General features: G+C 54.3%; 1 protein-coding gene across 7 annotated transcripts in view; it reads right to left on the bottom strand.

Moving 5' to 3' along the window:
- Positions 1 to 438: 438 nt before the first annotated feature.
- ST3GAL2 (ST3 beta-galactoside alpha-2,3-sialyltransferase 2) overlaps positions 439 to 16,202 on the bottom strand; it is a 48,748-nt gene continuing 32,984 nt past the window's right edge. For all 7 annotated transcript variants that reach the window (XM_060398225.1, XM_060398223.1, XM_060398221.1 and 4 more), the window contains 6 exons: positions 14,149 to 15,489; positions 11,731 to 11,924; positions 5,584 to 5,763; positions 4,040 to 4,085; positions 3,662 to 3,781; positions 439 to 2,825 (listed from right to left, as the gene is read on the bottom strand). In XM_060398225.1, the coding sequence (XP_060254208.1) occupies positions 2,652 to 2,825; positions 3,662 to 3,781; positions 4,040 to 4,085; positions 5,584 to 5,763; positions 11,731 to 11,924; positions 14,149 to 14,487 (1,053 nt within the window). In that variant the 5' untranslated portion in view covers positions 14,488 to 15,489 and the 3' untranslated portion in view covers positions 439 to 2,651. The remainder of the gene's footprint in view (positions 2,826 to 3,661; positions 3,782 to 4,039; positions 4,086 to 5,583; positions 5,764 to 11,730; positions 11,925 to 14,148; positions 15,490 to 16,202) is intronic.

Raw genomic sequence — 16,202 nt, 5'->3', positions numbered from 1 at the left:
GCTGGGCATTCCGACGCATGACGGGAGTTACAGTCAAGTAGATCCAGACAGCCTAAGGAAACGGCAATTACCTCAGATACCTGTGGCACCGTCTCCAGCCATTTTGCCAACTCCCTGCCAACCCACACCTATGGCACCATGGGAAGTTGCGCAGAACCCAGAAACAGAGCAGGGAAAGCCCCATCCTGGTGCCTGTGGGGTCTGCATGCTGCCCTGGGCCCACACAGCGGACGGTGGTGAAGGCCGCACTCCCAGAGGGCACAGCTGGTGGCTGGGAGGCTTCATGTATAAGGGATGGGTGCCTGGGAGTCGTCCCTTCTCCACTTCACCACCCCCTTCCAGCAATGCCCCCAACAGTCTTCACCATTACTTGGTCACAGCTTCCCACTGACAGATACACCTTCTTACCACCATCAAACACATTTCAAAATGAACAAGTGAATATACAGCTTTTTATTTTTAATTCAGAAAGAGAAAGGGAAGAAAATAAAAAACATTTGCTTAAATAACTATTGTAGAAAAGAAGATCTGGGCTGGGTGCTGGGACCTACCTCTTCCAGAACGGGGATTTATTAATGTTCTAAACAAAACAAAACCCAAACAAAAGGAACAACAACAATAAAAGAAATAAATTATTCTGCTCAATACTGTTTGGCATAATTGCATTTTTTCATCTCTTAAACACTCAAGAGCCTCTTTAGGAAGCACTGAGATGAGACTGGCAAGAACAACTGGTCTTGACTTTCTAAAACGATGGGGAGGAGGTGGTGAAAGAGGTGTTCGACTAAAGGCCTCACTAACCCACCCCCATTCTTCACTCCTCCTAATTTTGGAATCGGGAAGGGTCAGACTCACGCTAAGTTCTCAATATATTAACTTTTAGCGGGGCCCACTGCCCCCCCACTAAGCCTCTAACATACTCCTCTGCTGGCTCCTGTTCCCTCAGCCAGCTGCAGGAACTATACCAAAGACCAGGAGGCTGCCGAGTGGTATCAACTCACTAAGAAAGGGTGATTTTTATGTTTGTTTGTTTACTGTTTTTTAAGTCACCGGGAAGGGGGATCCTTTTAGTGGTTTGGAAGCTTCACAGAAGCCCTTTTCCCCTCCTACACTCCCCCAACCTTCAAGCGTGAGAATACCTTCAGCAGCTTCCTCTAGGATTAAGCTGGGTTCAGTCATGCAAGTAGCTTCCAGCTGTAACCTGTGGTTGTTAGCGCTGCAGCCCTTCTAGAGCTGGAAACGGAAAGAGGGTCAGAGGGAAAAGGTGCAAGGTGAGCACAGGGAAGGGGATATGTGGGCAGAGGAGGAGGCATGCAAGGGGCAAGTCCACTCCTCCCCAGCTATTTGCATGGCCAGCTCAGTATCTGAAAAGCATCTTTGTTGGTCAGCCACCCATGATAATTTCAGGTTAGCTAAATCATAAGCCTAAAGCAAATTCCAACCCGGAGCAAGAGGTTTTCTCCTCTTTTGGGGGGTGACGGGTGAAGGACCAGACAGCTGGTCTCTTCTCCAGCCTCCTGTCCTACGTGCTGCTCCCTCTCCCTAGAGGCAGCCAAAGGGGGTTAGGGCGGGGAGCTGCACTGCCCTAATCACAGGGCAATCCCCCCAGAGCAACAAGTGGCCTGATGAGGAGACCCAGGGCCTAGGGAGAGACACTGAAGAGATTGTGAGCAAATAATAGGGGCCGAGGGCACACGGAGTGAGAAGCACCTGACATCTGATGCGACGGGGTTTCCTGTCTCCTGTCCTATTTCTTAACCTGTGTTTCAGAGTTGAGCCCTAGGCGAACTTCGCCCACATAGGAAGGGGTGCACACAATCCTAGTTTTCTGGTGAGACACTAAATGCCACGATCAGAAAGGCCATCCCACAAGGCGGCCAAGGGTGGGAGGGGAGGAGGCAGGAGAGGACCCACGTGCCCTCCAGATTCTCACCGCATTTCTTTGGTGGGTTTGCACTAACCCACCTACGCCTGACCGAGCAAAGAAATGTGGGTCTAGTTCTCTAGGCGGTCCGGGAGGGCTCTAACTTTCCCCCTGGGGAAAAGAGCGCTCCTCGCCCACCCGAAAGGCGGCCCGATCGCCCTCCCGCCCGCCCCGCGGTCACGGAGCACTCCTGGGAAGGAGAGAGCGAGCCACCGCTGTCCCTCGCCTTTCCCACCGTTTCCTTCTCGGCGCCCCCAGCGAGGTTAGGCCGGAAAGCGACTGAGATGCCTCCTGCCGAACCTGCGGAAAGCATACTTGTCGAAGCCGGAACGAACTCCTACTCCTTAGAAAGCGTGAAATAAAATCCTACCCAAAAGCATAGAGGAATGGGAAATTAATCGGCCGCCAGCCCACCCCTGAAGGCCATCGATTGGCTGAGAAGGGGGGGCCCGACGCCGGAAGTCTTCCTTGAGTTGCATGATTGGCTGGAGACCCCGCCCGCCGGCGGCGCTGATTGGTGCTGGGCCGGGGGCGGCTCCTCGCTGGCCGAGGACGCCGGCGCTCGCTGGGCTGCAACGTGATTGGTCCAGGCCGCGGCGGCGGCGCTCCGATTGCCTGCTGACGCCCGGGAGGGCGCCGCGCCAAGCTCAGGTCGCCGCCCGCGGGCTGACCCCGAGTCCCGGCGGGAGCCGCGCGGCGGGGCCGCAGAGTCGCAGCGCGTCCGGGCTCAGTTCCCTCTGTAGACCTCGATCTTGCTGGCCTTAGCCAGCATGTCGATGATGTGCGCCTCGAAGTCGGCGTCGTGCACGCCCGTCTTCCGGAACTCGCCCGCGTACCGGTTATTCTCCCAGTAGTGGTGCCAGTTCCCCCGGCTGTCGGCCCCGAAGCCGTACACGTTCACCTGCGGGGGAGGGCGGCGCGGGTCACTCCACGTCAGGGACCCGGGAGCAGAGGCCGCGGCAGAGCCTTGGGTCGTGGGAGGGGACGAGAAGGGGCCGCGGCGCCCCTACCGAGCAGGAGGTGGCTCATCCGCTGCGCGCTGCACGCCCCTAGCAGACCCGGGACACCCAACCCTGACGCTGAGGACACTTCCAGAGGGAGAGGGTTGCTCCCTTCCGGTTCGCCTTTCAGCCACCTTCTGATGACATCAGGAACGCCTGAGTATGGGGCCAGCCTGTCACAGCTCACCAACCCTTGCTAACATTTTTTTCCCCCTTAATGGTGTGTTTTATTGAAAGCTGGTCGGGTACGCAGTATCATACACTGAATAGTTTACTGGCAAAAGGGTGTTCTGGGCATGAGCACTGCTATCCATGGCCGAGTAGCAGACAGAGCCCAGAGATGGGCTCCTTGAATGACTAATCTCCAATTTTGACACAGAATAGGCCTGGGGCCCACAGCTGTGGGAGACCCCATTCTGCTGAAACAACTACAACACTGTTCCACTTCATTTATGGTTATTCTTTCTTTATAGCAAGTAATATCAATTATGGTATTCAATTTCCTTTTTAAATAAATTTAACCTTTCAGTGAACTGATACCAGATATGGTAAAATCATGAACACAGTAAGTTTGGGAAATGCAGATCTATACCCTGCAGCCCAGAAATAGGGGGAATGGAAGCCACTTAGTTCCTTCCTACAAAAACACATTCCTCGATGCCCTGCTAAGCCCCGACAAAGGCTGATTCCCTCTCCCTTGGGTCCTACTATGTTATCCCCAGACCAGGCTACCCACCTCATCACACACATGCAGGGCAAAAAAGAGTACCAGCATCCCAGTGGAAGGGTACCGCCCATGGTGCTCTGTCCACCTGTCATGGATGTACTTGAAGAAGGCTGGGTTGTAGATCTGGACCTAGGAGGAGAAAATGTAATGAGCACACGAGGGCTTCTGGGGCCTGAAATCAGGCCAAGCTGTGACCAGTTCCTCCACACGTGCCAGTAGCCAGAGGTCCTGCAGCCTGTGTGGGGGGCGGGGGAGGAGAGTCAGGTATACCAGCAGGTGGGGACTGACAGTTCTGGAAGGGCACTGGGGGATACCTGAACCACAGGACCAGCACAGCGTGACTCAGGTCTGCACTATTTCCACTGAAGTGGGAAGGTGGAAGCTTACCTTCTCTTTGTCCACTCGAAGGAAGGACTTCACTGGGGCATAGGTGCTGCAAGCAGAAAGAAAAATAACGCTGAGCTGGCTCCATGCACCCAGAGATGCCTTTCCTCCCGCTGAGGCCCAAGTGATGATGGCCTCATGACAGGCTGCCCTGCTTCCAGACTGCTCTCCCACTGCACATCACTGAAGCTCCTTGTCCAGAAACCTTCAGTGGCTCCCTATGTTCTCCAAGATAAAGTAAGGCTGGTTTAGACAAGCACCAGGGCGTTCCATAACCCAGCCCCAACTTTTCCTCCCATGACTCTCTGCTGTGAAGTCTCCCCTTGGGTTAGCCCATCTCTGCACGCCCAGCATGTCTGTGCTCGGAACCTCTGCCCACGGCAGCCCTGCCGCTACTGTCCTCACATTAGGCACACATCCCTGCTTCCCTTTAGTCATGGTGCCTGCAACCTATGCTCCCATTTCTGAGTATCCATGGAACTTAAACTCTACAGCACTTATTTTAGCCCTTTGGACTCCCAAACAAAAGTCAGAAAACTGCAACTGCTGTGTTTAAACAAATATACGGTGAAAACAGGCAAAGGTGGAAGTAATCCAGCTGTCCAATGGACAGATGAATAGGTAAATATGATATATCCACACACCAGAATACTATGCAGCCTTTAAAGGGGATAAAACCCTGACACAGGCTATAACACAGATGAGCCCTGAAAACATGATGCTACTGAAATAAGCCTAGGCAAAAGGACAAACACTGTATGATTCCACATGTATGAAGTACCTAGAACAGTCAAATCATAGAGACAGAAAGAACAGTGGTTATCAGGAGCTGGAGGGAGGAGGGAATGGGGAGTTGCCATTTAATGGGCAGAGTTTTCATCTGAGATGATGAAAAAGTTCTGGAGATGGGCTGTGGTGAGATTTGTACAGCCATGTGAATGCACTTAATGCTCATGAACTGTGTGGTTAAAATAGTATTTTATGTTACACATACACATTTTTACACACACGTGCACACACAAAAACCTCAGTGAGACAGAGTAGATTAGTGGTTGCCTAGGGCTAGGGGTGGAGGGAGTGGGGGTGATGAGTAAGGGTACAGGGGTATCTTTAGATTATCTTCATCTTTGGAATATGCATGTGTTCTAAAATTACTTGTGATGGTCACATAGCCCTAAACCCTGTGCATATACTAGAAGCCATTGAATTGCACTTTAAATGTGTGAGCCGTATGGCATGTGAATCATATCTCAATAAAGCTGTTAAGGCAGAGCTGACAGGAGCCACCTCCTGCAAAGGGAGCCTGGAAAGGTATCCTTCACCTCTCAAACACCAGCAGGCTGGCTGCCACCATGCAGGAAGTGGCCCCAAACCAGCTGTGGACTCAGCTAACCACCATTTGGCACCATCCCTACTGCTGCTTCTCTCCTCACCAGCCTCTCTTGGCCAAAATAGTCAATGAAAGGAATTCTAACATCTGGCCCCTAGACAGTTCCTCCCAAGGTGGGGCAGCCCCCGTGTCCCACTTGCAGCTGGCAGTGGCTCACAATCGGATCTGCCCGGTGGACAGGGCGCTGGCGATCCACAGGAGGTCCAGGGCCTTGAAGGGCACCAGCACGAAGCTGACGTTGGCGGGCAGGTTCTTGGCACTCTCGGGGTACATGAAATGGTGCGTGGTTCGGCTGCCGACATCCTGCTCAAAGCCCACGGTTGGTGCCTGATTCATCCTGCGGGGACAGGAGGGTGGTGAGAGAAGACACCGACACGGAAACTGGTACAACAATTCTAGAAGACAGCTCGGTGCTGCCCGTCACACCGGTAAACAAGTGTGCACTTACCCAGCAGTTCCATTTCCAAAAATCTATCCTGTAAAAATGGCTGCATAAGTGTGCAAAAATGTGTGCAAGGATATTCACTGCAGTCTTATTTATAATAGTAAAAAGAAGAACCAATCAAACAGAGAACCAGTTAATATCAGTACATTTTGGCACATTCATGGAATAGAACAGCATGTAGTCACCAGAATGAATGAATCAGATTTTTCATGTGCTGGTAAGAAATAAGTTTTCAAGAGCTATTCAGTTTGGAAAAAAAAAGTGGTGTGAGGAATCTCACTTCTTTCAACACATGCCTTTCGAATACCTGTGCAGTCAGAGGAAATCACAATGCAGAAAAGGAAAACTGATGGAGAAGGCAATGGCAACCCACTCCAGTATTCTTGCCTGGGAAACCTCATGGACAGAGGAGCCTGGCAGGCTCCAGTTCACAGCATTGCAAAGAGTTGGATACAACTTCACAACTGAACACCACCACCACACAATTAGGCAGATTGTGATTTGGGGAAATAGTTCTTGATGGAAACGTGGCATAAATTGGTGAGTGAAGTGACCTAGTGATATGGAATATAGAGCTTTGTAAGAAATTAAAATTTATGTACAGAATAATGATTTCAAATATTCAAACAATAAAGTCTGGCTAAAGGGAAAAAGAAGGAAAACTGAAAATTCAATAGTGTGATTCCATTTTTTGTAAAAGAGAGAAAAAAAGGGAAGGATGGAAAGGGAGAGAGAAGGGAGAAAGGAAGTGAGGGAAAGAAGGGATGAGGGAGGGAAAAAGCTGACTTCTGTATATGAATAGAAAAAAACAGAGGAGTATTAAAATTTTAGGAATGCTTACTCTTGGGGAATGGGATAATCCACTTTTTAACATGTACACTTCTGATTTTTCCTCCAATAATGAGCACATATCATTTTTACAATTTTTAAAATAAAAAGACAGCCTTTCACAGAGTACAGCTCACTAGGCTGTTCTGTGCTCTTTTCTAGAAGACAGTGAAGCAAGGTAAGAAGCTGGAGCTCCCTCAGCCCCCAGGCAGACGGCTCAGTTCTGCCAGCGCCCTGTCGCGCACTTTATGTTCCTGTCCACCCTTCCACTCCAAGCCCAAGGGGGAAACCCGGGGCTCCGGCAGTGCCCACCTCAGCCGTCCCGGGCACACGTGCGGTGCGGGGCTATCTCTCCCTTGCTGTCTTAAAAGAACACGGAACCCCAGCATAGTCTCTTCCACCCAGCCTTCTCCTGCCCACCATGGTGTGACACACCAAGGCGGCTTCCAATTCCTCTCAAGTGGTGCAAAACATAGGACCAATAAAGTCAAAGCTTCTTTTGTTGTGAGCATCTTAAAAACAAGTGATCCAGCTTTAAATGCAAACCTGTTGGTCTTTTCTGCTGTGAGAACAGTCTTGTGTGGATCACACTGCAGAATCACACCACCCAAGCGGGCGGCTGTAACCTGGGCCTCCACTGGGGACACAGGGATATGGGAGAGAGGCAGCAGAGTCTCCACTTGCTCTCCCAGCTCTTTGGCCAGTTCAAACATTTCCTGTCCGTAAAGGGGCCAGCAACCCCCAGGTCCTGGGCCTTGCGTCACAGGGGCTCCCCCGCCACCTCTATGGATGGCACAGCGTGGTGAGGGTGTGTCCAGGACGCCCCCTCTGCCAATCCCTTGCTGCGCCTTCTGCCTCCCTGGTTCCCTTCCCTTGAGGGACTGGAGAAACTTACGTTTGGGAAACTGAGAGTGGCTTGATTGGGAACTAGAAAGTAAGTCCTTATTCTTAGCCACCTTAGTCCCTGTCTGCGTCAAGGAGAAGCCTGGATTCTCTCCTGCAGGACCAGCTGTGCTCTAGCCCCAGAACAAAGATTAAGACCCTGTCCCCTCCCCCCAAACCCAGTTCTTCAAGTTAACTGCCCCTCTGATGTGCTGGCCTTTAGGGTTGAGCGCCCGTCTCCTAGAGCAGCTGAGAAGCCTTTCCTCACCCACTGTGGGCTGCAGCTCCACACGCGCCACTGGCCCTCGTGTCAGCACAGCCCGTTTGGTTCTGGCTCTGCCACGGGAGCCCCGGGGCCCGTGAGGAACAGAGCAGGAGAGAGCAGTTGCAGAGGACGCCTTCCTCGGGCTGGTGTTTCTCAGCTGCCTGGGGTATGGAAGCGGGGAGCAGACTTGGGCTGCTGGCACTTAGGCTGGCTGGGGTCTGGGCTGGGCAGGAGCTGGGGTCAAGGTTCACGCTTGTGAGGACCCAAGAAACACACCTCCTCTCATTGAAGATGGAGAGGCCCAAGCTGGCCCTGCAGATCAAAGGGCTGCAGCTGCCCCAGATGGGCCCTGAAGACCGCCCATCTCCCTTTTCCAGGACTCAGCAGCCACAGCTGTCATGACACCCCTCCTGTCGCCCAGGATCGCTGCCTCCCAGCCTCAGGTCAGCCCTCCTGGGGAGTCTCCACCTCCCTCGGTTGCTCCCCATTTGCTGGGCAGGCAGCCGCTTCCAGAAGTCTGGAGATGAATGGAATAAGGGATCTGAAAAGATGTTTCAGAGCCTCCAAGGAAAGGGAAGGAAGTGGCATGCTTCTGGAGATAGCTGATTCATTCTGGAGAAGCCAGGTCCTGGAAAGGGACCAGGGCAGGATGCAGAGGATGAGCTGGATTTCCGTGACTCCAGGGAGAAGCTTCTAGAGTTCTCTCTGTCTTCTGCCACTAGAGCACCCGGAGCAGGATGCACACATGGGCATGCTCAGGCTTCAGAGTGTGGGCGTTCAGTCCTTTCACTCTTTCACGTATTCACAGTGAGCCGACCATCTGCACGCGGCTGTTCGAGGAGCTGCGGATCCATCTGCTGGCCAGCTGAGGGGGACCAGCTCAGCTCCATCTAGTCAGGGGGGCTCTGGAGTCAGAGGGGAGGAGGCAGCAAGGGGAGGGCGTGGGGGCTGGGGGCTGGGCAGAGCCATCAGCTCACTTTAGCTCAGCTCAGCCCTCCTGGTGGGGCTTTCATCCATCCTGTTTCCAGGAAGGGAGGCCTCCCCACTGGTTCCAAACCAAGACTTGCCTATAAGCAGTCACTCTCCATTGCCATCTGGCTGCTTCCACAGATCGGCTGAAAGCCACTCCTTGCACAAAGAGATGGGCATTTAACTAGTTTGGTGTGGGGGCCAGGCATATTTTTTAAAGCTTCCATGTAACACTAATAATGTGCAATCAGGGTTGACAAATACTCACCTACAGAAAAACTCAAATCTTTATCTGCAATTTCATATAAGTAAGTTATTGATACTTCCATATTTATCATAATATCTACCATTTTACTCAACTGTGTTATTAATTCTACAAGTTTGTTGGTTTATTCATATTATCTATAAGTAAATTTTTTTTAATCCTGTGCACAATTGCCACTTTTGCTGTTCATTCCTTGCTTTACTTCCTTCCTAACTCTGAGAATTATGTTAAATAATGCTGCAGAAAATATCCTTCTTTTCCACTTGATTTTAATAAGAGTATCTTTAGACCTGTCACTATTGAGGGTTTTTTGGTCATTGATATGGAATATATGTTAAGAACCCTGGAGAAGGAAATGGCAACCTACTCCAGTACTCTTGCCTGGAAAATCCCATGGATGGAGGAGCCTGGTAGGCTGCAGTCCATGGAGTCGCAAAGAGTGGGACACGACTGGGTGACCTGACATCATGACACCCACAAAGAAATCGTGGTGTCAGTCCATAACACCCGCCTCCTAGCCTGGTTCCTGTGAGGGAACGTCTGTGAATCTCTCTGCCTGACCAGGACCAGGCATCGCCCAGGTCTGCTGCAGCAGCCACCTGTTTCTGCCCACTGTGCTCCACTCCCTGGAGCTTCCCAGCCATCCCGAGGGGCATGGTGAAGCCCTGCAGGAGGTGGAGAGGCCCTGCAGGCAGCACCTACAGGCGCAAGAGAGCCCTTCCCGGGCTTCCCAAGGGTCCCACGGCTGCTCTGGCCGTCCACCTGTCCCCCATCTCAGCCACCGTCTGAGGGGGAGAGGTCCCCTCCGGCTCCCAGCCTGCCTCTCTTGCTATCTGGGTGTTAGCAGCCAGAAGATGGGGAGGATCTCAGGTGGCTCCAGGGGCCTGGATTTGAATTAGCAGCCCCCTCTCCCCTCCACTCTTAGCATCTGTCCCCGCCCTTAGCATTCCCCCTCTCCCTACTCTTAGCATCTCCCCTCTCCCCCTACTCTTAGCATCCCCCCCATCTCTTAACATTCCCTTCTCTCCCCTACTCTTAGCATCCCTTTTTCTCTCCCCCCCTTAGCATCCCCCCTTTTCTCTCCCCACTCTTAGCATCCCTCCTCTCCCCCAACTCTTAGCATCCCCCCTTTTTATCTTCTCCCACTCTTAGCATCCCCTCTCTCCCCCCTCTTAGCATCCCCCCTCTCCCACACCACTCTTAGCATCCCCCTTTTTCTCTCCCCACTCTTAGCATCCCCCCTTTTTCTCTCCCCCCTTAGTATCCCCCTCTCTTCCCCATCTTAGCATCCCCTTTCCTCTCTCCCCCTACTCTTAGCATCCCTCCCTCCCCCACTCTTAACATCCCCCCTCTTCCCCACCCTTAGCATCACCCCCTCTCTCCTCCCCACTCTTATTTCTTAGCATCCCCCTTTATTTCCCCCCCACTGTTAGCATCCCCTCTCTCTCTCCCCCCACTCTTAGCATCCCCCCTCTCTTCCACCCCCACCGCTCTTGGCATCCCTGTCTCCCTCTCTCTCTCCCACTTCTAGCATTCCCCTCTCTCCCCAACCCCCAACGCTCTTAACATGAGCAAGGTTTTGCAAGGACTGTGGAAAGCCTCAGAGACATATTGCTGCTTTGGTGTTGCTATGGAGACAGCAACAGTTTCTAAGACAAAGCCCTTCCTTCCGCCTCCTGTGAAATCTGGTCTTTCTCAATGCTCATCCTAAGAGATGCTTACTGAAAACTGGCATTTCCAGAATCTTTATTCTCAGGGTTCTCCCTCCACCCAGGAGTGAGAGGGCAGGATCCCCCACGCGGCATTTCCTGCCCCCACGTCTCGGGGGGAAGGCGGAGAACACAGAAGTTCAGGGGCAGCACAGTAGCCTGTATCCGGGTCACAAGTCCGCCTCTAGTCCCTGCTCTCCTGCCCAGGCTCCCTGCTCTGTGTCTTTGTCTGGAATGCATGGCCTCCCAACCCTTCTCTTCTCCTCAAGGCTGAGCTCAGATGTCTGTGGAGGGAATGAGCCCTTGTACAGTCTAAATGCAAAAAGGTAAAGGGTCAGGGATGAGGGCCCAGAGCAGGCAACAACAGCTCCTTTTTCTGCCCAGGACACCCCTCTTCTGTCAGTCTGCCAGAGGGATCACCCACAGTTGTTTGGGGCCCACACTCCTGGCCCAACAGCTAAGGGGACCAGACGGGTGAAAGGACCTCTGGTGGCAGTTTTCATAAGACCTGAGCCAGGAGTCTGATTTTAGCTCTCTCCAGAGGTATTCAGAGTTGGAAGCTGAGTACAGGCCTCAAGCAAAGTTTAGAATGGGAATTGTGTCTCTTCATCCACAGAGGACAAGATGGTTGGATGGCATCACCAACGCAATGGGCCTGAGTTTGAACAGGCTCTAGGAGATGGTGGAAGAGGGGGAAACCTGGCATGCTGCAGTCCATGGGGTCACAAGGAATCGAACATGACTGAGAGACTGAACAACAATTAATTCACCTCAGAAACAAAAGCAAGACACGTGAGCTTGTCATGGAAGATTCTGGGAATCAGGGTCCTCCAGGACCCCCAGCAGCTGGCAATTCCTCCCACAGCTGGGCAAGGCCAAGGAGGCCAGCGCCCCTCCTGGAGGCTTGTCCCGTATCCAGCTGTGGGGTCCCTGGGACTCACCTCATGATGAAGTTGTGCCCGTCCACGTCAGGCCCATAGCCAGAGCCCCGCAGGTTGCCCGAGTTGCCCACCACGGCGCAGCGCCGGCACTGGCGGGGGTCCCGGAACCGGTAGGGATTCTCGCCTGGCACTATCTGGAACAGCTTCTCCAGCACCTCGTTGGTGTTGTGTGACTTGAACTGCGGCTGCAGCATCTGTGGAGGAGAGGGAGAAAACAGAAAGAGGGGTGCAGGGAGGGTGGAGTGAGCAGGAGGCAACTCCTGCTTGCTCCCCTCAGCCTCCAGGGTCCAAGCTGCGCAGGTCTCCTACTATCGTGGGGCGGGAATCCTCCCTGAGCAGTGAGGATCCTCCTGTCATTCAACAACACAGCGGTGTCCAGACTCTCAGGAGCAGCTCTGCAATATTGGCCGGACTCAGGGGTCAACGCGCTATTCAGCCTGTTCTTCAGCGGTCTGCAGGCCTGTGCCACAAAGTAGAGAGGCCCCTGCTCTGCGGTCCTCTCCAGGCAGCTGCTCTAGAGTCGTTCTGAATGCAGTTAATGAGGAAAGTCTCAGGGGAGCTTCAGGGACTCATTCACAGTCAGCCTGCAGGGGGCGCCCCTGGGACTCAGCCCGAAGCTCCAGGCGAGATCCAGGAGAGACCTGGAGTCCTCAGCCCTGGGGAAAAGGCTCTTAAGAGAGCATAGATATTCCTCAGAGTCAAGAGCTGGAAAGAAACTGGTCCCTCGCCCCTCTCGCCACCAGTGATTTTGAAGATTGTAAAATGAGGCCAGGGCAGCGCTTAAACGCCACGGTGCCAGACAGGTAACACACAGCAGTGAAGAGGCAGGTGGGGCCTATAGCAAACAGGAACCGCCATCAAAAAGGGGTGACTTCAGCCAATTGTTGCCTTGTGGGACTGTGAGAGGGACCAGATTTTCTAGTTTTTCAAGAAAAGCTGAAAATACAGATCTCATGTGAAATAATCTGATTTCTAAACGATGGCAATTAAGGCAAACAGTTTTAGAACACTGAGCTGGACTCAGCCCCCCGGCCACCGCCTCTAAGGGCTGTAACATGCCGTGGTCTGAGCCATAACGCTGCAGGTTTGCGGCTGTGTAGGAGCTGGTCGGGGGAAGGGAAAGCAGGAAGGGGATGGCGGGCCTGCTTCCCTGAGCACAGCAAGGGCCCCCAAGCACAAGAACAGGGACTCAGTGTGGAGAGGAAGCTTAGCTCTGAAACACGAGTTTCTAAGTTCACAGCAGAAGGGGGGTGACTGTGGGGAGCAGCAGGGAAGGGGCTTCTAGGGCTTGGACAGCTCTGAGTTTCATCCCTGTGGGCAGGGGGACCTGGTCAGCCTCTCCGTCACTGCCCAAGGACGGCTACGGTCCATCATGGCCACCTCTGAGACCAATGCCCTTGGGCAAGCCCTGCGCACTCTCTGAACCTGGATTTCCCCATAAAATGAAGGATGTGACTATGAGGAACAGGCAGGACCCTTCGAGGGCTCCATGTTGCCACGGGAAGGGCCGGTGTGGCTCTTGGTAGGTCCTGTCCTGTAGACTCCCCCTCCTCGGGGGCTCTGACAGGCTGGGCCAGGGGCAGGATCTGTGAGTGGCTCTGATAGGCCTGATTGCACGAGCTCATTCTCACAGTTGCCCTGAATGTGAGAAAGAGGGAGAGTTATCACCCTCCCCATTTGCCAGCTGGGGAGACCAGGGAGCATGCAGTGGCTCCCCAGTCCCTCAGCAGGGAGCGCTGGCAGCCTGCGGGGCCCTGGGTAAGGACTGACACGGAGCCACTGCTGACATGTGTGGCGACCAGATGGCCCTGGTGGAGCCTGTGGAGCAATGTGCCAGAGACGACGGGAGGAGGGGAGGGAGCCGAAGCAGCAAAGAGGTGACAGGGTCCAGAAGAGTGCCTTCCTCTCCTCCCTTACCTCAGCCCCCAAAGGACCCGACGCCACTTTCTTATCCTAACCCTGAAGAAAGCCTTTTCTAGCAAGCGGAGAGAACCGACTGAATGGAACAGTGTTTCTAATTATCTGGGGCAAACATTTCCAAACAAGGAAGCGGCCAGCGCGGCAACAAGCACTGGAGCTGAGCTGCCACCTGCTTTCTGAAGGGCAGGCCTTGCTGCTGCCACGGGCCTCAGGTCTCAGCATCTTCTCCCCGGGGACCTGCCTCCTGTTTATTTCACCTCCTTGACCCGGCAGGCATTTCTGGTCTCTGTCTGGCCTCTACAGGCGCGAGGAAATGTGAGTTCTCTCCCCTTGCCAGCCAAAGCTTGCTCTACCCTTTACACTCTGTGCTGGTCCAGTGAAGGGTACAAAGGGTGCCGGGAGACAGACGGCCCAAATCCCAGAGGGGGCTCTCAGGGGGTCTCCTAAACAGAGGGGACAGACCCCAGAGAGGGGCAGCAAAGGCCAGGGCTTTCTCACCATCCACCACCTCTGGACGTCGGGGGGCAGGTCCATGTTCTCCCGAGTCCAGACGGGGGAGATGTTGCTGTTGAAGTGGCTGTCGAACCACTCGGAGGCACCGGTGTCGCCCATGCAGCGGCGACAGGCGCAGGTCTTGCCGGCCGGCCCCTCCTTGCTGAGGCGCTGCAGGCCGGCGTAGCCCGGCACCAGCTTCACCCGGGGAGCCCCGTCCAGGGCGCCCGAGTCCAGGTAGGGCAGGGTGGCCGTGCTGTGGTGGGAGCAGGTGAAGAGCAGCGACATGACGAACGCCAGCAGGAAGGCCATGGAGAGGAACCACACCCGCAGCGAGCACTTCATGGTGTGCGCCCCGGGAGCTGGGCTCTCAGGCCGGCGGCAGGCGGGCCTCACCACGGCCACTGCTTCCCCAGCCCGCCAGCAGGCCAGCTACAGCGCAGCCCGCGTGCTCTGGCACCACGTGCAAAGGACATGCGGGCGGGCGCCGAGCAGGGACCGCGGCAGGGGCCCGCACATGCGCCCTCGGTGCCAGAAACGTCTGGCGGCGGCAGTGGCTCCTGTCCCGGCCGCCGGCCCCACTCACGGCTTCATCAGCTCCGTCTGCCACTAGCTGGGCCACAGAGGCTCTGCTGCTTCCGGAGCCCCGGCAAAGAGGTCAGTCCATCCCAGCCCTCTAGTCCCTTGGGGTTGCTGGCTGCCAGCTCTGGGGGTCCCCCTCTTTGGCGGCTTGAAACGATCCAGTCTGCAGCATTCGGGGTCCTTGTGGTTCATGAGCAGATGCTGAGGCGGCCCCTCGTCCCCCGCAGCAGGGAAGCCCTTGAACCCCAGTCACAGCAGAGAGCACGTGGGCTTCCAGCAGCCGGAACGTCATGAAGTCTTCCCCTCTCTGGGCCCAATGCCTCTGCCGGGGGAGAGAAAGGAACTGAGCCCAATCTGGAGAGAAGAGGCTCAGGAATCTCTGCGGGCGCCGGTAAACTCTTCAGGGACAAGGTCCTCCTGCCGTTCGGTTCTGCCTTCCTGCGTCCCCCGAGGCGCCAGTCCCTTCTCCTGATAGTCCTAGTTGTGTAGGGGTGGCTGAGCTCCAGCTCCTGCTGTGTGGTCTTTGGGGCCGGCGATCACCCGTTTCTCAGAAGAGTGCTGCTTTGAGTGCCACCTGGGGCAACCGAGTGGGCACGTGTCGAGCTCCAGGCCGGGGCCCAGGCCTCCGTCTTGGTGCTGCTGGCCCAGGCTTGGAGGCTGCCCTGCCCATCCCCGCTCCCGAGGCCTCGGTCCTGCCCTGAGCGAGCAGTAATCCCCTGGCAGGTTCCCCTCACTTGTCAGGCACCAGGCTGCCGCAGCATGACTCTGAAATCAGAGAGGAAAAATAACATGCAGACAGATCCCACATGCACACAAGCTCTCCCCCAGCCCCGCCCCTGAGGCTCAGAGGGGACAGAGCAGGTGGAAGGAGACGCCCCCTCAACCAAAGGGGGAACAAAGGAGGGCTCCTCCCTCCCCCTGCAGACAGACTAAGAGCTGCCCGCCATCCTCACTATGAGCCAGAGGTGGCTCAGACAGTAAAGACTGCCTGCGATGCAGGAGAGCGGGGTTTGATCCCTGGGTCGGGAAGAGCCCCTGGAGAAGGAAATAGCAACCCACTCCCCTATTTTTGCCTGGAGAATCCAATGGACAGAAGAGCCGGGCAGGCTACAGTCCATAGGATCGTAAAAAGTCAGACACGACTCAGCAACTAACACTTTGACACTTCAACAAGGATGGAAAGTGATCTCCCTAGAGCCACAAAATGAGCACCTGCAAAAGCCAGGTTTAGGAAGCTCCTATTCTAGACATTATATCCAAAAGCAGAGACATTACTTTGCCAACAAAGGTCCGTCTAGTCAAGGCTATGGTTTTTCCAGTGGTCATGTGTGAAGAAAGCTGAGCACCAAAGAATTGATGCTTTTGAACTGTGGTGTTGGAGAAAACTCTTGAGAGTCCCTTGAACTACAAGGAGATCCAACCAGTCCATTCTTTTTTTTTTTTTTTTTTAATTTTAGTTTTTTATTTTTTTAAATTTT

Source organism: Ovis aries, chromosome 14 (genome assembly GCF_016772045.2).
Source record: "Ovis aries strain OAR_USU_Benz2616 breed Rambouillet chromosome 14, ARS-UI_Ramb_v3.0, whole genome shotgun sequence".
Taxonomy (NCBI): domain Eukaryota; kingdom Metazoa; phylum Chordata; class Mammalia; order Artiodactyla; family Bovidae; genus Ovis; species Ovis aries.
Note: the sequence above shows the minus strand (reverse complement) of the source record. Positions and strands in the feature narration are given on the sequence as shown.